This window comes from Anastrepha obliqua, chromosome 1 (genome assembly GCF_027943255.1).
Source record: "Anastrepha obliqua isolate idAnaObli1 chromosome 1, idAnaObli1_1.0, whole genome shotgun sequence".
Taxonomy (NCBI): Eukaryota; Metazoa; Arthropoda; class Insecta; order Diptera; family Tephritidae; genus Anastrepha; species Anastrepha obliqua.
In genome coordinates, this window is record NC_072892.1 from 176,606,056 (window position 1) to 176,631,245 (window position 25,190).

A 25,190-nucleotide genomic window follows, 5' to 3' on the forward strand; every position below is an offset into this window, starting at 1 on the left:
AAATTTAATCTTAAAAATAATAGCCATAGCGACATATTTTCCCAATCTCCCAGGCAATTTGGCCGTCCTTGGCCGCAAACCAATCATCGAGCCATTTTTTGGCTTCTTCGTGAGACTTGAAGCGCTGCTCGGAAAGTGCGTGTCCCATCGATGCAAGCAAATTATAATCGGAAGCGCCAAGTCTGGTAAGTAAGCCACATGCACCAGCGGTTCCCAATCGTACGTCTGCACCAACTCCCGGGTCGCTCTTGTTCGATGTGGCGGTGCAATGTCATCAAGTCACCCATCTTCCGACCTTTAAAATCATGTCCATGTCTTTCAAATGTTTGGAAATGGTTTTTTGGGTCACTCCCAACTGCTCTGTCATCATTTCTTGCGTTTGATCATCATCTTCATCCACCACTTCAGAATTTTTCAAACCTTCTGAAGCACTGTGCTCTACTTAGAGCATGTCCACCATAAGCTTTTATATTATATATTATATAAGCATTTGATGAGCTTGAGAAGCGTCTTTCTTTAATTGATAACAGAAAATCAACGATGTCCGCAAATCGTAGTTTGAAGGCACGAAATTCGACATTTTTAAGAGCGACAAAAATGCATTGTTGTACGAAACGTAACAAACAATGAACTGAGTATTGTTGACAGATGACAGACGAAAAAAATAAGACATTTAGGAAGGTATAAAAATACTCTATGGGCTAATAGCTGAAAGTCTCATTTCATAGGTATTTACCTGGTACAAATTCAGAAAATGTATTTTCTGCTTTTTTGTATTTTCAAATTATATAGGAAAATGTAATTATGTAGACTAGCAAATACCCAGCATGCGCAGCTCTGCTGCTGATGCAAAGTATAGGTATGAAGGTAGATGAAATGGTTGAAGTACAGACTGGCACTCCCTAAGTATCATTAAAGCGTCGTTTTGATAGAATTTTTAGATCTTCAACGGGCAGATATCTACAGCCAACCAGAGCTGTTGATGTAACAGAGAAGGTTGATGGCTGCCCCAGGCTGTCGATGAAGGGAACACCCAGTGACCTTAATGGTATGGCTACCAAACCCGAACATTCACAGAAAATAAAAATATAAAAATAAAAATTAAATAGTTTGTGAAATGGGGATTAAATTATAATCTCAGCTTTTCTGCATGAGTACCAATCGTCCAATGACCGGTCGCACATCTAAATTTTGGAAATTGAATAGCGTAGAGTCCCCAAGTCTATCTGCGTCTTGCATCTATTGGATTTTTGAAATACCACTCGAAGAAATGGAGCTCCATCTGATCGGTGCTTTCATGAGAAATAGGTTGTGCAATTCTCCTTTAACAACAGTCAGGAGGATGCCGATGCCCGGGTGAGAGACCTCTGAAACCAAATCAGCCTCATCAGCAATTTCATTTCCCTCTATGTTCCTGTCTCTTGGAAACCCGATCGGGAAAATGTTTCTTGGAATGGAAATTTTTATTTTGACCTTTATGCGCTTCCTTTGCTTGTCTGTTTGCATACTGCAGCTGTCTAATTCAAAAATGTTAAATATCATATATTTCACGTACGATACCATATGCAAATTTTGCGTTACCTTATATGTTAGAAAAAGTTATAAGCGACCCAATAACAAACCAGCAAACCTTAATCAGAGGGCAAACAAGTTTTTATCCTTGCTTTGCCTGCTTATTCTCCGTAGCTCCGTTCAGGGGAAGCGGACTCACACAAGCAGCAATATATTTTTTTGTGTTCAAAATTTTAATATATCGTCCCCTTAGTATAACAATAGCCTATGTGCTCATAGGCTATTATTTTTTTATTGAATTTTTGGATTCTACATCGTCGGTTTTATATGTGGCCAAAATTTTGTCAAATTCTAGTTCCACAAAGTGGGTCAAAACGTCAGTCAAAAAATAATAAATATTTACAGACATAACGAGATTTGAGTGAGAGCTACTTTCGACAAAAAGTTTGAAATTCATTTTCTCAAAACATCAAAAAATGTATAGGCTATTTTAATACTAAGGGGACGATATATATATTATATATTAATAGTAACAGAAAATAATTTATAAAATTTATTAATGCAGTCCGATAGTAAAATTTTCATAGTTTTAAAATTTTTTTTTTCGTTTAATTATTTAAAATTCGTCGGCAATCAAACAATTCAAATATAAACTAAGCAAAATATTTTACCATTCCTTTTTGCACTACACTTTAGATTAGATAACCTTCGCACAGTACCAGTGATCTCACATAGACCACAACTGGTCCCTAGCATTACTTAGAAGGTGAAGGAAAACACTGTAGGTCTTACTAGTTTTTCACTGTTTCTTGGGTCTTAGTAAGATGCAGATCAGCAGTCTCTCTGAAAGAATAGCAAAGCGCAGAATTTAAGGAGCTAAGCTTTCTCCGTAGTGATCTTGGCATTAACTTCATTAAGGCCCGCTTTATTGCTTTTAGTCTCAGCAACGACATTTCCACTAAATTCCTTGCAAAAAAATTGGGAGCAATGAACTAGCTGATCTAACTGTAAAGGAAGCCTTGAGAGTCCAATAATCGCTTAACCAGCGACATACAAAACTACATCAAGAAACTTTTTAAATAAAAAAATGGTGCATATGACAATTCTACCAGTTGGTTAAAAAAATAAGCTTGTAAAAATTAACTATGAACGAAATCTCCTAAAGCAAGAAAAATGTGAATTTTTCAACCAATACTCATATAAAAGTTCTCTACCCAATACAAAGCCAATGAACAGCCTTACAGACCAAGTCCTAGACAATCTCAAAACTTTTTCTAGCTACTTAAAATAGTGTAATATATACGACAAAATCTAATCAAAAATGATTACAATCCAAATTTCCTACTTTCTTATTGTGGACAAACATTATTTAGCTTAAGGCCACCGCAGCTAAAGCTTAGATATTTGTTGTAATTAAGTAAAACTTTCTTAAAAAAAACAAAAAGTTTCAGTATTTAATTTATTCATTTATTTTTTGTTTATTATCAGAAAAAGCCATCAAAAAATTATTCTTCTACGTAACAGAGAGAGCTTTCTACTATTTAAACAAAATTTCCGTATTAAAGCTATAAGTGAAGTAGCCTATAGCTCCGTAGATCTCTTACGCTGGTCGAATATAAATGACAGATATAAATGATTAAGTTTTTTCATAAATTTTGAAGAGATTCTTTTATGATTGTATTAGATGCGACATCGCACAATTTTATACGCAGAGAAGTGTCTACATACATTGCATTGTCTAATAAAGAGCAATGCCTCTAAATCTAATAAGATTCTACATCTGTAAATATTACTCTAATTTTTAAACAATTCAAGCATCTTAAAATTTATCCTTAAATATTTGGCTTTATGTCATAGCCAACGCTTTACCAAAAACATGGAACAGGTATGTGAAGCCCAGTACCGCCCCAACTTAGATTCTCCTTTACCTCTTTCTTCACAAAATTACTTTTAAACAATAGGCCCGCCTTCCCATTCACTTCGACATATTTCAATTAATAATTACACTCACCCACACAGCTTTTTTTTAAGGCAGAAAGCAGCAAATGGTCTGCAAAAATCCACTTACTCTTCAACACGTACACACACACATACAGAGCTCCTCATAAACTTATTACCTAAGCAGTGCAAAGCATTAGTAGCGCAGTATTTGCCACATGATTTCAACATAAATTCCATTCCATTGTAAATTTTGCGAAATATTTTTAATGGCTTGGGGATTTTGGTTTCGGTAATTTTCATTTATTTATTAATTATTTTTCTTCTTTTATTTATTTTTTAATTTTGCACATTTTTTTGATGAGTTCACCATTAATGGCGCAATTGTAGCGATTGCCCGTTGATTTGTGTTATAATTACAGAGATTTGTTTTTGCTTCAGTGTTTTGCGAATACTCAAGCAATTTTTTTTAAATTTAGTTTTATAGTTTTTATAGTTTTTATATAAACACTTTCAAAGCGCTTTTTAATGATTTTTTTCAAATTTTTAATTTACATTTACAATTTATTTACTTCTGTTAACTTTGTACTTACGCTGTTATCAACATTAAGCCTGAGTTGCAGTTGATTGCGTCGGTGAAAGACCGTCAGCTGGCGTTGTTGCTGCAGAATTATTGGCTGCTTGAATACTAATTTGTTTATGCTTTTCGCAAGTAAACAAATTAGTAGTTTTTATTTTGCAATTTTGAATTAAAATATCGAAGTCATAGGTTTGTAATTTGCTGATTACTGGTATTTCTAAATCAAAAATTGAAACTCCGAAATATCAGTACATTGGGCATGGGTGTAGCTGTAGTAGGGCGCTGTAAGGTAAGAAATGGGCAAAATTTAGTAAATATTTGTGTTAGGTGACATGAACTTGGCGACGACGGCTTTGTAACCAGAACGAAAAGGCTGGCGATGCAGAAATACTCAAACACGTGTGTGGGATATTTTGCACTAAATATAGTTCAAAAAAATAAATAATTGGCGCGTACACTTCTGTTAGGTGTTTGGCCGAGCTATGTGTACATAAATATAGCTACTACCACTAAAAATAGCTACAAGGTTCAATTAAAAAATAAATGGCAACAAACATATTTTTAGAAAATTTTGTTGAAATTATATGTAAGATTAACGAAATTTCATCCCCTGTCTACTTTTTTATTTAAAAATGTTATATAAATCTTTTGTGATCGCAAAATCAGAATTTCATGGCAGCGTTAGGTTTCTAATAAAAAAAACCAGATAACATTTAACTCGTTAGATTTTAAGTCCAAAACGACTCTTCGAGAAAGTGTTGATTGATGATGAAATAATAAAAAAAAATTTTTAATTTTATATAATATATAAGATTATCCATGTCTCCATAGATTTTAAGCACAAAAGAACTGTTCGTTAAAATGAAAACATGTGAACAAATTTGTGTAGTGTAAATAGCACCTGCGGTCAGTATTGAAGACGAATGTAGGCGAATTTTCTATCAATAGAGTTTATTTAATTCTAATTTTCCTGTTTCCATAATTCAAGAACATTTTGTACATATTGAAGTGAAACTTCTTTACGCGCGTCAGAGTATAATTTCAAGGCCGGACACACGAGCTAGCGTTACGCAAAACCGTCACGAAATGTATAAGCCTACGGCATGCAAGCTATTCCCTCTTAGCTCCGGGATACGCTCACGCATGCTGTCCAGCAGCTTATATGTGTGCGTGTCGGGTGCATGACGCTAATATCTAAAAGTTTTGATTTTCATCATGGAAAAGCCGACAACAAGTATGTGTGACACGAAGAAAGTATGTGTGTCATCCGACACGCACACATATAAGCTGCTGGACAGCAAATTCATGAGCGTGTCCCGAAGCTATTTCTCCGCTTTGTGCGGTGCTTCGTAGTGTACGTCGCACTATCACAAGTTACTTCCATTAATGGATTGTTTATAATTACACGCAATGATGATTTGAGATTCTACCATGGCTGGAGACCATCAACAACAATGACATTATTGCAAGCAGATTTTCGAAGACTGTCGGTGAATTGTTTGGAAACTCTAAACTAACAAATGATTCAATTTATACAACAAAGAGAAGGATTGTCGATATACTCTTTTAATTGTCAAAGTCTACGTGCTCATGCTACTGCTTCCAATTGTGAAAAAATGCAATGTGGTAGTTTTTCATGAGGCTTGGTTGCGAGAAGACGAGGAAATCAGTTTACCGAATTTTAGCTGTGTAAAAAAAGTAATGTTCGAACCGGACAAAAATCTGGCATGTGTGTGTTGAACTAAAAAATCAGATTCACTACAATTGATTTCTAGTATAGCAAACATATCACATTTTATACGTGTGAGCAGTACTATCGAACAGTGTAATAATAGATGTTGACGCCTATTAAAATTCGCCATATATCCCACAACAACGAGTGCCTACGTACATGCTGTGATTCAACCTGTTCACCTTTAAATTTATTGCACTCGTAATAATAATTTTACTATGTAACATCATACCTTAACAGGTATTTGTACATGATAACATAGCTGGTTTACATTCAAAATCTCAAATACTTCTCTCTCTGATTGTGTTGTGAGCGATGTTGCCAAATATGCTATGCATGACAATTTGAGAGCTTGACTTCTATATAGCTACAAATACAAATTTGACTGTTATTGATTGCCGTTACTGCACGAATACATGCATTTAGCTGCGATATTGTGTTTGTTGATTATGTTGCGCTTAACAGTGATTAAAGTTTTAGTGTACAATCAAGTATACAAAGGAGAAAAAATTGAGAGTAATCAAGCATTAAGTTATGAGAGCCTGAAACTTTTATGGTATTTTTTTTTTTAATAAATGTGTGTACTAATTTATGTTTTAGTACTCTAAAAGAGAGAAAAAAACAGAAAAATTAAAAATTTAATTATACGTAGTTTGCACGTTTGTAAGTGCTTTAGTGCAAAAAACAACAGCAACAAAATAGTAATAGTTCAAAAATATGTGTGAAATATAAGGCAAAAAGGTTTGAAAATTACACAAGAATAATTATTATATAACTACCTGCAAAATTTTTGAAATTTTTGTATAAATTTGAATTTTCCCCAAAATGGAATTATGCATTCCATTCATTGAATAATATAACCAAACGCCTCAAATGCCACATTATTTGTGCTTAAGTTAAATTTAACGTTTAACAACTCTAGCTTTGTGCATTAGCGTAATCATTTTACAACCTTTTAATTGTTTAATTACTCTTGACAAGCACAAAATCGTTTCATGTCGCTTCACGTTTCATTTTAATTTCCAAATTTGATATGTTTACAATGTGACATTTTTCCCAAATACAACTGAGAGTGTTGGTGTCAAAACCGCAATTGCCAACAACAAATAGGGTAAAAACTAAAAAAAAAATATAGAAACAAAAAATGCATTCACACAATAAATGCGGCAATTGTTCGCACATTCGCTTCATTCAGTTTACTTGAAGGCAGTGGAATTGTAAAAACAACATAAAAATTTTGAAAAATTACCAAATGTTACAAATAAGGCACTAAACTTATGCGGAACCATAGAATAAAAGCAACTGCCTTGTAAATTAACTTTAAGCTTGAAAAATCACTTTGAAATACTTAAACCGTTATTGTATGTAATACTCTACAGTTAAATACAATTTGTATGAGTGCAATCAATAAATGACGAAAAATAGGAAAATTACCAATTCTTTTTTATAATTTAGATCAGTAGTAGAGTAGAAAAGAGAGAAATTCTCCTATTGCGATTACTTTTAAAGAATTAATTTTTTTTATTTTATTTTTTACTTTAAGCAAACAAGAGGTTGTCTATAAAGTCGGTTTACTGACGATAGTTTAACGTGACAACGTCATAAGAAAATACCACAAATAGAAGGAGGAGCTCGGCCAAACACCCGAAAAGGGTGTACGCGCCAATTATATATATATATATATATATATATGCCTGTAGATATAACCGCACACACAGGGCACTAACTTTATTCCTCTAAATGCGTATGTCGTCCAAAGCTAAAATTCTATGCCTAGCGATTACAAGAACAAAATGCATTTATAGGCGCAGCCGTAGCGGCTATCATAATTGTTGCCATAGTGCTGAACAGTTTCAACTACATATTGTACTGTACAACAAAAACTCATTACAAAATATATATAAGGTATAGCTCTCTCTCTTATTTTCCTTTACGTTATATCTTTTTTTTCTCTCGCGGAACGAAAATGCCCAAAACGTTGCATGGCCTTGAAATTTTACTCTCCATTCTCGGTCGCCCATCGACGCCTAAGAAGTTTCACTTAAAAAAAATTAGCGACAATGATCACTTGAAAGTTTCCTGTAATATTTTTTTATGCTAAGCAAACCAGAGAACACAGTGTGCCATAACGTATTTAAATTTCTGATCACCTGCAGCTCAAAGCCCAAAAGTATGACGGTAAAAATATTACGTATGTGTGCACTACAGAATACTTTTTCGAAGCGTTCTTAAAAAATGTCTGACGAACAAGTTTGCTTATATTTTCCTTTCCTTTTTCCCAATTCAATACTTTTAAGTACAATATAAATATGTAATATAAGCAAGACAATCCTTCTCCCCGTTTTAATGACTTGTCTATTCAAAGAAGTGGCAGCTACGAAAAACCTTTCCCTTTTACCTGATCAAAGGTCGTTTGAGTGCTTTGACTTCACCTTACAACACTCACAGTCAGCCAGTCAGACAGCCACTTATTATAAACTTCTGGTTAGTGACTGCAGTTTGTGCTACATTTTTTAAGCAAGGTAGAACTTTCCGTCGCTCATCGCTGATTTCGTTTAATAATTTTGAAAAGCTGTAGTTAATTGTGAAACTCGTCATTGAAACAACAATCGCCGATGGAATTTTTTAATATATTATATTTTATTTTTTTTTTAAATTAAATTAAAATGAAAAAACATCAATCAGAAATCGGCAAGTGGATGTTGAACAAAATAAAAAAAACAGCTTTTAGGATCGCAATGATGTCATATTCTTAGTGGTTGAAAAGCCAACATACATCTTTCGGGTTAAGTAAGTTGAAAGGGTCTCACCAGTTACATCGTCAAATAAATTTTTCACCACCTGTTTCCACCTTGAAATGAAATGCAGCTAAAAGTTCTTTTAATTTACAGAATTACTATGCATTTCAACCGGAATAGAATTAAATCAAATAGCAATTTGATTTATATTTGAGATTAATGGGCAGTAGCTGACTACCAGAGCTTTCGGCATTTGTATGAAAAGAAGTACATCTTCAGCACTAGACATTTTCGAAGGATGTACGCATTTACTTTGTTTATTACAGAGAAAGGATATATTTACATATGTAAAAAATACAGATAAAAGTAATTGCTTTTACGATTCTCTGTCCATCACGCAAAATTTAATTAGTTAACCCTCTTCCATTTGCATAATCGCGGTTTTGCTGCGCCTGAAAGCAACTTGTAAAGAATGTTAATATTTGTTATATGTAGTATCTATCACTAACAAAACATTTTCTGTTAGGTCAATAGAGTTGAGTGAATTCTATTCGGAGAGTGTAGGAATCTTTGATGTAATAAACGGGCACCTCGAAAGGTTAAGAATTGAAAGTTTCAGGCTCTGACTTAATTTTCTTAATGAATATAGGGTGATACATTAAAGACGCACATTTTGAAATGAAAAAAAAAAATATATTTATTGAAAATTTCCATGTTTAAGACGCTTTTATGGTAATTAAAAAGATACAAAAACATACATAAAGAGTTAATATTATAGAACACAATATCCAGTGAAATGTTGGCTCAAGTCATGGTGGCAAGATTTTGACTTAGAGTCAGCTCATTTCTAGCAATGCTGCGTAAGATCTCGTCTATCTTAGAATTATTATGGGGCAACTAAGCAAGCAATGCTACTGCCACCATTTCGCAGGGTGCCAAAATATCCCAACATTCATGCATTGCGCGTTCGTCTACTTATCGATGGCTTAATCGAGATCTCGGAGAATGGGTACATATGTAGAAGTCCACGCAAGTGGCGAAGTACGTGATCGCAATTCACTTGAGAGTGGCCAGGACGATTCTTTTATCATACATATGGTCCAAGCAGCTCAAAACTTTCGAGTTTCGCCGAAGTAACCTAAGAGGAGCTTCCGAGCATCCATTCGCGAGCAAGCTAATGTAAGAAGGCGAAGCAATCCGGGATATCTGGTTGTGCGCTGGGTTTGGGACCCGTCATGTAAAAATTCACTCCAATGAAAACGAAAACAAAACCTCGAATAAGACTTGGCAACACTCATGACGTCCCTAAAATTATTCAAAAACAAAATTGGATGATGAATTTAGTTTCGCCTTCTATGATAATTACCTTCATCATTGCCATGCCCAACTAGGTTTTAGGTTAGTTTAAAGTGGATAAGATATATTTTTTTGTGGTATCGATTCTTATTCATTTTTTTGAAGAATTGCACAATTGCACCTAGCATATAAAAAGTATATTAATAAACAATTTTCATTTGATAATTCAACTTGTTTTATGAATCATCTTACGATGTAATCGCTACTCGCTCTCCATAAGGTCTGCTACCATTATGCGTTTAAAACGTCTTCGAGAAGAATTCAGCCGAAATAAACTGGACGCTACATCGTTCACATGAGAGCAAGAGAATAAAATGTATGCCATGTTAATCGATGGTGTGTTTACAACGGTATTCACCTGCATATCAGACAGCTAATTCTTCTTAATTCCTACCGGTAAGTAGAGGCTTGTCTGTTAAAATAAAATGCGATTCATTTACTGTTTTCAGCGAATGTTAATGAAGTGAGAAGACGCAAATGTTACTGTTAAGTATTTGTAGTACAATTGAGTTATAATACGTTCACATATGCATTAATCACCTATAAATCCACCAAATTAATCTACCCGTTCACATATAGCAGATTATCTGCAAAATCTACAATCAGCTGTCAATACTGCTTTGAGAGATTTCATAGGACTTCATAGGAATTATTTTGGTGGAATATTTCAGTGTTTTTGGTTTCTTTAATTATTATTAATGATATGAAGAAAATACAAGGAGCAGGAATAGCTAATTTAATTGCGCAATTAATTGGCTGCTAATAATAAACTGTTGGAGGAAATCCCTATGCGACATTTACTGAGTTTGCAAAAAATTATGGCAGCAATGCGCATGGGATACTCTATATTACATTTTATAATAAGTAATAAGAGGGCAAACGTTTATGGACACACGCTTTTTTCTGTAAAATGAATCCATAATTAAAAATATTTAACAAACATTTTATTAGAATTATGTTTAAAGACCTGTTTGCTTTGCCGCATCCATTTCATTTAGTTTTTATTTTGATGTTTCTCCTTACATTCGTAATAATATTTATCGATAACACAAAAAACACAGGGTTGTATGTCCAAAAGTATCGTTATTATCTAGGATTATTTTATAATCTCAGATTTCGGGAGAGAAATTTTGTATGGGAAATCGCGCTTTTTAATTACGGATTTTGAGTTAAGCGCGAAAAATTAGATCATCTACATATATGTGAACGTATTATTATGAAAGGTTTCCTAGTAAGAGATTTTCGTTAACATTCACTGCTGTTATCATTCTGTTTCTGTTTTTCTGAAAGTGTGCGCTATTTTTCGGCAACTAGATTGGTTACCCCCTTGGTACTGAAAATTTCCACAATTATTTTTTACATATTATTATTTTTATATTTTTTATTATCAAAAGTTGTACTTTTTTATTGCGTTCATTTTTTATTACCCTGCCTGCTCGCCTTAAAATCTAGCCTTCTTTTTATGCACATTTACGCACATCACAACGGCTTAAAATACGGATAAGTTGTCTTCTTACTTTTATTTAGCCTTTTGGCTTATTACCATAGTGTTCGAATGGAATATTTTACAATTTTGCAACAATACAAAATTAACCGGTTTTACTAGCTGCATACGAGCTTTAATATGCGCGTATTTACTAAATTGCAGCAGTTAAAGGCTACCGACCGCAGGCCAGAGGCCAGAGAACAGTGTCCAATAGCAGCGCCTAGTTGTTTCTGCTTAATTACAATACTTACAAATAAATGCATGCCTACATGCACACATAAATACATACGTACACACATAATTACATACATACACACAGAAATACATACATACATACACACACATACTTACAAACATACATTTTTATTTTTTATCAAGTTGTTCGAACTCTCGCACAACAGCTAACTGAAAATGCGCTAAATCTGAGTACGTAGCGTTGGACTTAGCCAGTCGCTGAATGCGTTTTGAAACTATGAAATGAGTGGTTAACACTAAATCTACATACATACATACAATAATAAAAAAGTGTGAGTACAAAGTCTGCAATTTATGAGATTGAATTGCGTCAAGAGTCATACGATGTTTCTAGAATTTTCCGATTGCACTTATTTGCTAAATTATTTCCACTGCAAGTCATGCATTAATTTGCACAAAGTTGATCACGCCACGCATTTCATTTTGAATTCTATGCGCAGTATAGAGTCTAGAAAAAAATTGGTACTCAGTTTATGGAAATAATTCCTGCTTTAGGTTCCACAAGACATTTTGGTCAATAATTTTTGTTCAACACATTGGACTGTGCTGTTGTAATGAGTTGAACTTGCAAAGCATGGGAAGATTATAAGTACAACAGTTGAAGAAGAAGTAAGAAAGTTACTGCATATCATAAAATATCAAAAAGTATAGGAATGCAAAATACTGAGAAAATTTTCGAATTTAGCAATAAAAAATACGTCAGGTTGCAAAAAGATTTTTGATCCAGTCGAAGAGAGGAAAGTCGTCAAAAGCAGAAGCTAAAGTGGGACACCCGCTATGTAAACGCTATCACCAAAGGAAAAGAGACCAAAAAATTGTATCTTCAATGAAAATTGCAAAAATGTAATCTATGCGACCAGCCAAAACATCTCTATAATTTTGAGCTCAAATCGTAAAACCCCTTGGATAATTTGTTCTGGGGTTCGCATAGATTCGATTTTTGTAGTTTTCATCCCAGAAATATTTTGTGTTGCACACTGCACTTTTTTGTCCTATGGCCGCAAACTTGCTTAGAGAAGCACGGGCGTCAAACTAGAGTTTGAGATCTTTGAGCCTCTTCTGAAGTTACGGCAAGGCTTTAAGGTACTGCCAAAGATAGCGAATAATATTAAAACATTTTTTTATATTTGTCGCTTACACTCTTTGTGGTTGCTTGGCCGGTAGGTGAATAAACATTGGTGTCTCACATAGAAATTCGGCAGAGTCCTTTAAGTTTTACTATATGAAAATTAGGCTTTAAAAATTAAATAATTTCAAGCTAAGAAACTACATCACTTAACTAGCATGCGGAAGATTGTGATGTCAACACCGTTGAGCACTTGTGAAATATATGAAAAAAGTCGGTCGGTGAGAAGCACAACGTGACCAGGCTGGGACAACAAATTCGATTTAAATTCAATATTAAATTCTAAATTCTAAAGCAAAAGCCGTACAGCAGTAGTCATACCTGATTAAAGCAATTCTGCATGCACAGATAAGCGAGAAGGATATGAAGTCTTGGTATAAGCTATTCGGCAAAATCATGAAAAGTCATAGTTTTCGTCAGACTGGAATTTATCTGTTATTATATTTGTACTACTTCTCAAAATTATTTTTAACAATTACTTTTGTACTAAATTTGCTTCACGTCAAGGTCTTGTGAACTATTTTTACCCACAAATTAATACAGTACTGAGTTCTGTTAAGTTTTAGAAATATCAAGCGCTTCCACCGCAATGGAATTAATGAACATTTTTATTTACATTCACGTTTCTATGAGCACACTTCGCTAACAGTGCTGTTAAAAGGGTTATCTGCAATATTCAAGATTTTGGATTGCTTTTTTAGTATTTGTTATTTCCAAAGTTCTACCACACAAAACAGAATTAATGACTACCCCCTGGCTTGTATGGTTACGGCTCTAATAGCGGCTGAAAGTTCTTGTAAAAAATGTTTACATTTGAAATATGACCATCACTGTTAACATAACATTTTCTGTTAGATCAGATCGTTCGGGCAGTGAGTTTACGCATCGTGAATTTACTCACTTAAATTTTGCTAAACTTAGCATACAGTTAAAAAAACCCGATATTTAATATTTTTGAACAATTTTTATTACCCACCAGCCTTATTTTTCTACTCAAATTTACTTTCTGCTTAATCATCGCTGACTCATTAAGGTCGAGCGCACAGACTTGCATGGCATGCATTTACTATATTTGTCTGTGTTTGCAGCGCTTTTGCTAAGCCACCAAAAAACATTTTTGCCATCATCGGCAATTTCTGGCTAGAACGTGTTGTTTGAACTTTAAACACTCAGTTTTTTGTTTATAGAATTTTAAATTTAATGTTTATTTGCTTGTTTGAATTTACATATTTTAAGAAAACAAAGTGAAATGCAAAATTGTGAAATCACCTAAAAAAAGTTATTTCATTGCATGACTGGCAAAGTGATGATTTGAAATAAATTATGAATACTGATTTTTTTTTGTGTTTTGCAGTTATGAAAGATGATTTTTATTACTTTTATTATCAATAATAGAAGACCTTCAAGCAAAAAAATCTTGGGAAAAATACTTGCATACAGAATGCTTTTCATAAGCTGCTAGTACAATTTCCTTTGCACTCCTTATATTTTGTATGTAATGGGTGTTTTTTAGCTGCATGAAAACTATCGTGGAAAATTTTGCCCAAGAATCTTGACTTATCCCTACTAATATTATAAATGTGAATGTAAGTTTGTTTGTTACGCTTTCACGCCAAAACTACTTAACCGATTATTACGAAACTTTGTACACATGTTTTTGGAGGTGATAGAAGTAACATAGAATACCTATGTTCGAGATAGTATAGGGTTCGAGATATAGGTCAAAACGTGGACCCAGGTAACCTTCAGATGTGTATGTACAATATGGGTATCAAATGGGAGCTGTTTGTGAATGCTTTAGTTCAGAGTATTTTTCATGCCGCTCCGTGACTAGGGTCTCGAGACAGAGACCAAAACGTGGACCCTAAAATGTGTTTGTACAATATGGATATCAAATTGAAGCTGTTGGTGAATGCTTTAGGACAGAGTATTTTTCATGCCGCTCCGTGACTGGGGTCTCGAGATATAGGTCAAAACGTAGACCCAGGTAACCTTTGGTTGTGTATGTACAATATGGGTATCAAATGAAAGCTGTTGTGCTTTAATACGGGGTAATTTTCATACCTATTAATGACTAGGGTCTCGAAATATATACCAAAACGTGGACCCGCCGTGTCTTTGCACCGAATTAAACCAAACTTACACACATTGTTAAGTAAGTATTGAAAATGGGTTTCGTAAAGTTTGGTTGTAATTCGGAACACTGACAACGGGTACAGAGTTCTTTTGAACCAGCCATAATGTCGTTTACTTTTTTAATGCTTGGGGCGTAACTGAACTGTCAAATTGACAGTGTGAGTTACAATGTGTCAATATTTCTTTTTGATTCGGATGCCATAAGGAGAAGACGTAAGTGCAAAGTGAAAAAATTCTTTGTGAATTTTTTTTGAGTGGATTTTGGAACAGTGAATAATTTCTTACGAAATTTGAGAATTTAATGTGAAATTCGAATGTTCAAATGAAATTATGTGTTCGTGAAAAAAAAAAATTTTTTCGTTTTTTTTTTTTTTTGAAAAGTATAAATGGATAATGGTTAAAAAAGCTCCAATGCTTAATAAAACATATAAATTGAAACGAAAAATTCATGGATGATCAGGAAAAAAGACGATTGTTTCTTAGTTATTCATTTGCGTTGATTTGAAATTCAAAAACAATCTTTTTTTTCCTGATTTTCAATTTATATTATATATTTACTCAAAAACAAATAGAAAAACAAAAAATATTGTTTATACCAAAGCGCTTGAATAAAGAATAAAGAAATAAATAATATGAAAACCATATCTTTTTTGTTCTAAACCATATCTATTCTATTTTAGTGTGCCCAGCGAAGCGGGCCGGGTGTGCTAGTGCACATATAAAATACAGCTAGTGCAAGCCAAATAGCCATCGCTTGCGTCGCATTTTTGCTGACTGGGCTCATTTAGATTTATTATTCAAATTTATTAGAAAAAGTATTCAAAAATTAGACTGACCAAATGGACCATGTAAATCGTAGGCGGGGATTTATGCCTGATATTATATTCAAAGAATAAATCCCATGAAATTGTCTATCAGATTATGAAAGAAAAAATGCATTCTAACAATGTTTGCGTTTTGTATTATCATTCTAAGTACACTTAAAGTTCACAGTATAGGCGGTGACTAATCTACGATAAGATTTTTTGATCAACCCACAGTTCTACTTTTTATTTTAGCTTTGTAGAGGATGTTTCCATTCAAATTCGAGTTTTCTTTGACACGAATTTTCCGCAACTCTGTAGTCTTACTTATTTTATAAATAAACACATCTTAAGTCCATCTAAAAAACTGGTCAAATTTTCGATACTTTGTATGGAGTGAATTATTTTCAAAAAATATTAGACGGCCGTTAGCAGTGCTCGCCCATGAGCTAAAGATCAACCATGAAACATTTTAAACCATTTGCGCAAAATAAAAAATTAAAATAATGAATTTTTTCTCCTAAGTCCTGATTCATTTTGTTAATGCTTTTCTACTAGCCAAAAATTTTACTGTAAACTTTACGTGAAGAAATATAACAACTCCTTTTCAATTCATGTAAGTTTAAATATTTAACATTGAACGAAATAAATATTGCTTTAGAGGAGAAATATTACAACAAAAAAAAAACATATTGCATTTTAATTTCACTGCGAAGTAGTTTTTTCTATGAAAAAAGTTAAGGTCTGTGTGAATTTTCATAAATATGTACTTTTTACTAGTCTTCGAAAATTATGAAGTAAATGTCCTATTATGAGTTTCCATCTGGCTTAGTCCTATAAAAAAATGTTACCAAAAAATGTAAAATTTCCACAAATCTTGGTCTGAAAGGGATAAGCGTCACTTTTTATTCGAATTTACAACTGAATTTCGTTTCAAATTAAAGTAAGCCGCTGAGAACCCATTTTGCATTTCTAAAAGTTAAAGTGTAATAACTTTACAAAATCATGATTTTAAATGAATGGAAACGAGAAATTTATTTTGAAGTTTCTGTTAAAGTCCACTAAGTCCAAAAAAATTTATTTGTCTGCGATAAAATGAAGTAATAAAATAAAAAAGTACTAAAATAATAAATAAAAATAAGTAAGTTTTAAGTCTGCCTGGTTTAAGCAAACTTAACTCATTATTTTAAAACACGTCTTTTAGTCTTATTAAGAAAAAAAGTTAAAAAATGTATGCATTTCGTATTTGCCCATACATATTTCCAAATGGCCGCTAGGGAAATACCGTCAAAAAGTTATATGTAGTTAAAAACAAAAGTTATAAGTTATATGAAATTAAAAAAAAAAAAATGTAAAGTGAATGATAAAATTTCGCCATCGCACGCACATACAGTGATAAAGCAAAGAGGAACGCTTAAGCGCTGTCGTTTTAAAAATTTGAAGAGAATGGAAATGAAAGGCTAAAAACCACATTTACGACAGACTGATGCCCGTGGCTAAGCAAAGTGAAGATGGGCGCAAGCTGTTTAAGGCAAAATGCAGCAAATATGTGTATATACTCATGTACATATGTATGTGTATGAACTAACATACAAGCAATGCCTCAACAGCTAGTTACCAACTGGTCAGCCTTGAGATTAAGCAAGCCCAGTTGGTGACAGGCGCGTACACGACGAAGGCAGGACAGAGCATAGCGAACGGACAGCGAACGAGAGCGAATGCGCGTAAGTCTGGCGAAAAAGCACTCGAAAAATGCACGCCGCCAAAGTAACTTAGGACTCAACGCATAAAAGAGCAAAGTTAAAAGAGACTAACTAAAAATAAGCAATGGATTTATATTTTCACAGTACAGTTCGTGGCTTAAGTCTTTGGTTGGTGCGCGCATACGTACACACACATGCATGTGCATGCAAATGTTGGTATGACGGCACTAATACATTTGCAAGTTGTTGGAAGAAAACAGCAAACTTTACTACTCGTTGGTGCTACGGGTAAGCGCTGGTGATTTTCATTGTTTAATCGCCAAATTAAACAATTGACCAGCCAGCCATGCATTGTTGTTTCTTTTCGTTTTTTATGTCTTTAATTTCTAGGCATCTTCTGGCGCTGCATCTGTTATACTTTTTGAGTACTTTTTTAATTTATTTTTTATTATTTTTTTTTAATTTTTTTTCTTGCTTTATGTGCCACAGGAGTTATTACACTATTGGCTGCCATTAGTTTTAATGTAGGCCGTGTGCCGCTTCTGGGTTTTTACTCGTAGTTAGTAATTTAAGCTGATTTACTTCTTTTTCTAGTTTTACTTGGTTATACTGGTGTTTGTGATTGGTGTTAATTGGTTCTTTGTCCAATCTGTATAAAACGAAACTGTTTTAAACGAGTTTCTTAAGGACACTCAAAGTTTTTTTATGCTGTATGTATGAGTATGTGTGTGAATGTGTGGCTGTTTGTAAGCAATGCATTGAATTAAGCGTGGAAGCGGTATCTTTAATTCCAATATTTTTAATTATTACCCCAATTCAACCGTAGCGTGGCCAGTCAATCTATGTGACTTTTTCTTATAAATGTACTGAAGTCACCTAATAAGAATCCCACATAACTTTGTCTCTCTTCATCAAGGAGAATAGTCAAAAAATTTTGCACAGCAAATGTTGGCCAGCTGCCGCAAGAGTCCAGACGACACGCTCTTCCTCTTACGAATATTCTATTTTCTTGCAGCTTGCTTTTCTACTACCCGGTGTATCTTGCTATTTGTCTAGAGAAGTAAGCCAGATATGAAGATGCGTGAAAAAGTAAGGTGCCGTGGCTTAACAGTTTTGCTTCTGTTAAATAGCCAGCTTTGGCTTAACTATTGCAGAGCGACGGCATTCCAAGCTTAGTGATTCCATGTCAAGTGATCCCTCGCTTTACGACGGCATAGACATAGCGCAGCAAATAAAGATCCAGCGGCTACGTCGGCTGGGTCATGTCGTCCGCATGGATACAAACACTCCGGCTCTGAAAGTATTTGATGCGGTACCAGCTGGTGGTAGCAGAGGAAGAGAAAGACCTTCTCTACGTTGGAAAGATCAGATGGAGAAGGACTTGGATTAAGTTGGTGTGTCCAATTGGCGCCGGTTAGCACGAGAAAGAAACGACTGGCGCGCTTTATTAAGCTCGGTCAAAATCGCGTAAGCGGTTATCGCGCCAATTAAGAAGAAGAAGAAGAAGATCCAGGCAGTTGGGACATTGTCGTAAATTTGCTGTTGTCATTCATGTTGAAGTTTTTGTTGTTTTGGTCATTAATAACCTATGATTATCATCTACTACGTAGAACAAAAAGTTGACTGGGAACATTTTGAAAAAAATTAAAATTTTAGGTTTTATTCAATATTTAAAATTAAAGTTTTTAAAGGAGAATTTTTCAGTCAATTTTGAAATGGTTTACTTTTATAATGCAGAATAAAATATACCTTTTATGAACTTTTTTCCAAAAAAAACTCCTGTAACAAAAAGTTTTTTTTTGGAAAAATTTTGAAAAAAAACTAATTTGCCATTTTTGAAAATACCACCTCCTCAGATATTTTTCTTAGTTTCATAGTGGGACTCCTATGAGTTTTCCGAGCTATATTCAAATAAATACAGCAAACCAGCGAAAAATAATTTGTATCTGCTCACGAATGTACGTAGCGATGCTTGGAACGATTTTCAAAAAGATTGCATAGATTTTATGTATTTGAACTTAACTCGAAAAGTTATGATAAATCCATTATGAAGTAATTAAGGATAAGTAGAGAGGCAGCTATTAGTGAAAACAAAATAAGAAAAGTATTGAAGGTTCGATTTTTCAAAAATGACGAAAAAATAATAGTTTCTTCTACATTTTCTTTTTTTAAGTATCCTACAAAATTAATAAATTACTATTCCAAAAAATTAAATAAATTTTGATAAAAATGACGGAAAAAATATTAATTTCTTCTAAAATTTTTTTTTTAAAGTATACTACAAATTTTATAAATTATTATCCCAAAAAATTAAATACTGTCATACTAAAAAATTATATAAAATTTGTATCCAAAAAACTTAAGAAAAAATGTTTGAAATGTTAAAGAAAACGAAGATATTTTAGTTTAAAGAACTCAATACCAAAATCTTCAACAAATCAAAATCATGAAATTTTTGTGTCCCTATGCTGTCTACGACCCCCATGGTAGCCATATGCTGACCACAGACGTTGTGCCCTGTGATTACACCCACCAGTACTCTCAGGTCTTTCCTGCTGAGTTTTAGGAGAAAGGTCGATATTTTTCTGTTTGGTTCTTTCACAAAGCACTTGGCTACTCTGCACGAGTTTAACTCAAACCAACGACCTCTGTGGGTAGACCTCATGAAGTCATCAATCCATAGTTGAATCGATGCGGAATTGACACCTAGAAAGGGTCCAGGGCCTAGTGGCATACTTGCAGAGCCTCCATTTGCCAATTTATCAGCTAATTCGTTCCCTTTAATACCACAATGTCCAGGCACCCAAATAAGACTAACTTTGTTGTGTTTTGCAACACTGTTCAGTTTTGTCTTACATTCACCGACTAACTTCGCAGAGCAGCGTGGGTTAGCCAGGGCTTTAAGTGCAGCTTGACTGTCACTACGAGTACAAATTCCAATGTGGAGTGGAAGGAATTAATATAAATAATTAAATTTTTTCAGTTTACTTTTTATTATATTCCAGCGCACAAATAATAAGATACGGTAATATCCAAAACACTTGTATTATTGTACTTGACATGGAATCGGTCAGCTCTATTGCCTTCGCTCTGCAATGGTTGAGCCAAAGCAGCATTTCAAATTTACAGTAGCCCATCTGTGCACCACTAGACTTGTGTCGTTCATGAACTTTTTATGTAGATCTTTGAATCAGTTTATTTAAGTGATTTGAACTAGAATAGTAAAATAAACTAAAATTCCCAACTCTATAAGCAACAGCTCTTTGCTATTTCACGCACTTGGATATGCAGCTTTCTTTCCCTTGTTTAGAAAAATGGAAAGCTTTCTACGGATTAGACCTAGTGTCGAATGCTTTGAGTGTCATCAAGACGTATTTTTGTAAAAATGCTCCTCCTGTTAGTCCTTGAAGGTTTTTATAACCGTGAATCCAAATACGAAAGATTACCATTGACCGAGACATTGCGTTGTAAAAATTTAAATAATACCCTAATTTGAGTTCATCAAGTGGAAAGCGGTCACAGGCATAAATGTCTCTTAAGCAGAAAAACTTTTTCTGAACGAAAAATAATCATTATGAAATATTTTCCTATTTGAGCGATTTATTGCGTATCCTTTGAGTTTGAAACAAAAACAAGAAAAATGGGCGCCGTATAACACTTTGTTTTTGTCTGGAAATAGCTGCTTCTACAGAAAAAAAGTAAGAAATGACATTTTATTGTGACTGGCGATGGGAAGCAGATTCGTTAACATAATTCAAGGTGAAATAATTGTGAGCATCACGCCACGCCAGAGCTGCATGACTCATGACTAACGCTGTATATTAGTTGGAACTCGCACGGAGTACTTAGTATCAGGGTTGGGCATAGCGCTAAAAGTCGAGTTAAGTAATTCTGTCAAAATTTCACAGATAAATGTATAAATGGATAATTTCTTCAAACAACTTGGCTCAAATTTCGCACTTTATACTCCCAAATCCATATTTGAAGTAATCACCGAATTCAGTGAAAAATTACTAATAGTTCCTAGAATTTCAACACTTTGATATTGTAGTTACACCAAGGCGCTAATAAGTTGCGAACATGAACTAGAACTAACAGCCTACGAGTAATTATCAATTTGTGAAACTTGTAAGTGTGTATGTGTGTGCTTGAAATCAGCTTGTAAGCTCGAGCGGAAATATAGCCTAATATGTAACATCAATGGGGTAACATGTTTTCCAAAAATAGCACAAAATTTTCAGCATTTCATTCCGCTAATTTCAAGTAAAGGCAAAGCAAATTCAGTTAGGAAAAAAAATGACTTAATCGAAACTTTGAATCAAAGGTCGCAGAAAGGCAACTTTTCGCCAGGCAGAATTATCAAGCAGGCAGAGTGACCAGATTGGCCTTTCTAAGACAAAACTATGTATTTATTATTTTATGTATTATATTATTTTTATGCTTTCAAATTATTTTATTTCGTTTTTCCAAGAATTTTCTAACTTTGAGCGAGTCGGTGTATTCTTTGCAATGGAAAGCACTGAATATCCGGCAGTGATAAAATTCGATGTTTTAAGAGAATTTCATAAAACAAAAAAAAAATTAATTGCCTTTGCTTCTTTAATTCTAAGTGTGCATAAATGGGCTTGGGGAAACCCAACAACATCAAAAATAATTGTGTTTTGCTTGTGATAATCCAAGTTTGACTAAGCGTGAGATTGCTGATCCAATAGGCATCTGAGATGGACCAGTGCTCTATACTTTACATTCCGCATTCGTCAACATGCTGTGGAACATTATTTTTCAGAGCTACCGGAAAATCATTACAGAAGTGTTATAAAATTATTGGAAAACTAAAGAAAATGAAATTAAGGGGCATAGTAATGATGACTCCACGCAATACAGAACCAAAAGTATTGATACAAAACAATTTATCTGAGACGTTCACGTTAGACAAGACGATACACTTTCCTATAGTATCTTTAATATTTTACTATGCTACTCAATAGATGAGGTAGGCGAAAAAGAGGGCACATATCATACTAAACAGAGCAACACAAATATACGCTTATGGGGACAATATTGCAATAATCAGCAAAAACTTAAGCGCTCTAGCAAATACTTTTTGTGATATCGAAGAGGCAAGTGGTAAAATTGGATTGAAAGTTAGTGAGAAAAAAACATACCTGTAATCCCGTTGTTGTCCAGAAAAGATCAGAAAGTATTCAGCAAAATCAAAATCGGAATATATGAATTTGAGGCGGTGAAAACTTTTACATGTTTTACTTTGGAATTTAAACTATGTTATGCCAACTCAATTGGCATCACAATCGACGAAAGAATACAAGCAGGCAATAGAGCACAATTTTCACTTTCAAAAACTCTTGCAATCATAGCTGCTTAATAGACCATGCAAAATTACGATGTATGAATCTTTAGTCCGACCAGTTGTGTGCTACGCATCAGAGTCATGGATATGAAGTGAAAAGGACAAAGCCAAACTTCGAATATTTGAAAGAAAAATGTTGAGAAAAATCTTCGGTGAATGGTGAAATTGGAGCCCAAACAATCAAAAATGTGCTTAAAAATTGGGTTGATCGAATGGCCTACTGTAAAGCCAGTCGTGGCAGTCATTTGTGCGATATTATTTTTCATTCATAAATGACAATGTTCAATCTTCAAAATATAAAAAAAAGTTTGAAAAAATATTGATTAGTTTTTTTTTATAGCCGATTCAAAAAGCAAATTTTACATGGCCCACCCTATAGTTAAAACAAGGATTTCATTATCACTAAATCATCAGTTGTTAAATGTTTGAACTATCTATCCACTTATCGCATTAATTATTTAGTGCAGTATGCCCGAGCCTGGAACCAATTTTGTGCGCTTCATCAAATCCGTAAAATCAGATGGCTGAGTCGTGTCACGAGAATGCACTCAACGAGCGCTTAACGAAAAATTATTGACGCTGAAACATTTACGACGAAAGCAAAACGGAGACCAAAATCAAGACGAATTCATGAGTTGAAGGATGGCATAAAGAAATAACTGGAGGAAATCAATCAAATACTGGGTCAAATGGGCAAATTTTGTTCAGTAGGCCAAAGCTCACGCAGAGTTGTAGCACCAAACGATTATGAAGAAAGAAAAATAATTAATTTAATTTAATATTTATTAATATTTTAATATTTTGTATATTTGTATATTCGCTTTCGTACTTTTCATTCCACCTGTATGATTGAGTTATTTGTGGTGTTTTGCATATTAAACAATAAACTTATATAATGTCTCTGCTAAATAGATAGCTGATGTTATTCTTTTAATTTAAATTTTTTTAAATAGATTTATTTTTAATTTTTTTTTTAATTTTGTGTTATATACAAAGAAGCATATTGAAGAAAAAAAATGTTTTCCTTTAAAAATTATTAATTTAAAATTAATTTTTTATTCTTGATTTCGTGCTTTTCGACCCACCTGTACAATTGGGTTATTTGGAGTATTTTACATGTTAAATAAAATAAATAATTGGCGCGTACACTTCTGTTAGGTGTTTGGCCGAGCTCCTCCTCCTATTTGTGGTGTGCGTCTTGGTGTTGTTCCACAAATGGAGGGACCTACAGTTTTAAGCCGACTCCGAACGGCAGATATTTTTATGAGGAGCTTTTTCATGGCAGAAATACACTCGGAGGTTTGCCATTGCCTGCCGAGGGGCGACCGCTATTAGAAAAATGTTTTTATTAATTTTGCTTTCACCGAGATTCGAACCAACGACCTCTCAGTGAATTCCGAATGGTGATCACGCACCAACCCATTCGGCTACGGCGGCCGCCTCTTTACATGTTAAATACCCATACTTATATAATGGCTTTGTTGGCGTAAACAAAATGTTAGAGTAATTTGTAAAACATAAATAGCTAATTTTTAAATTTCTTTTAATTTTAATTTTCAGGAAAATTTTTTTTCAATTTTTTTAATTCATTTTATTTTTAATTTTGATTTATTGTATAAAGAGTAGAATATTAAAAAAAAACTTTTTCCTTTAAAAATTATTAATTTAAAATTTAGTTTTTATTTTTGCTTTCGTACTTTTCGACCCACCTGTGTAATTGGGTTATTTGGTGTATTTTACATATTAAACACCCATATTTATACTCGTATAATGGCTTTGTTGGCGTGAAAATTTTTTTTAGAATATTTTATTGTATAAAATATAAATAACTGTTTTTTTTAATCTTTTTTAACTTAACATTTTTTAAAATGGTTTTTTTTGTACTATTTTTAATTTTAATTTTAAATTTTGATTTATAAAGAGAAGATTATATTCAAGAAAAGTCAATTAGAATTAAAAATTAATTTAAAAACTAATTTTTTTTTTGTGCTTTCGTACTTTTTAACCCACCTGTATGACTGAATCATTGTTTTACATACTTTTATAATTACTGTGTTGGCGGGAAAAATTTGTAAGGATATTTTATAAAACCTAAATAGTTGTTTTTTTATATTTTTCTTTTAATTAAAAAATTTTTTAGTAGTTTTTTCTAATTTTTTTCTTAAAATTTTTTTTTTTTAATTTTAAATTTAGATTTATAACGAGAAGAAGATTATATTAAAGAAAAAAATAATAAATAATTTTTATATTTTTCTTTTAATTTACATTTTTTTTAAATAGTTGTTTTGTAATTTTATTTTTTTCTTAAATTTTTTTTTTTATTTAAATTTTGATTTATAACGAGGTGAAAATTTATCGAAGAAAAAAATTTTGTTTAAAATTTTATTTTGTTTTTTTTTGCTTTCGTACTTTTTAACCCACATGTATAATTGAGTTATTTGGAGTGTTTTACATATT

General features: G+C 33.2%; 1 protein-coding gene across 3 annotated transcripts in view; it reads right to left on the reverse strand.

The window, feature by feature from the left end:
* LOC129241700 (ABC transporter G family member 23) overlaps window positions 1–25,190 on the reverse strand; it is a 107,577-nt gene that overhangs the window by 57,574 nt on the left and 24,813 nt on the right. For 2 of the 3 annotated variants that reach the window (XM_054878174.1, XM_054878191.1), the window contains one exon: window positions 4,044–4,312. The exons of the other annotated variant lie outside the window; for it this stretch is intronic. In XM_054878174.1, coding sequence (XP_054734149.1) covers window positions 4,044–4,057 — 14 coding nt within the window. In that variant the 5' untranslated portion in view covers window positions 4,058–4,312. The remainder of the gene's footprint in view (window positions 1–4,043; window positions 4,313–25,190) is intronic. 3 annotated transcript variants of the gene reach the window in all.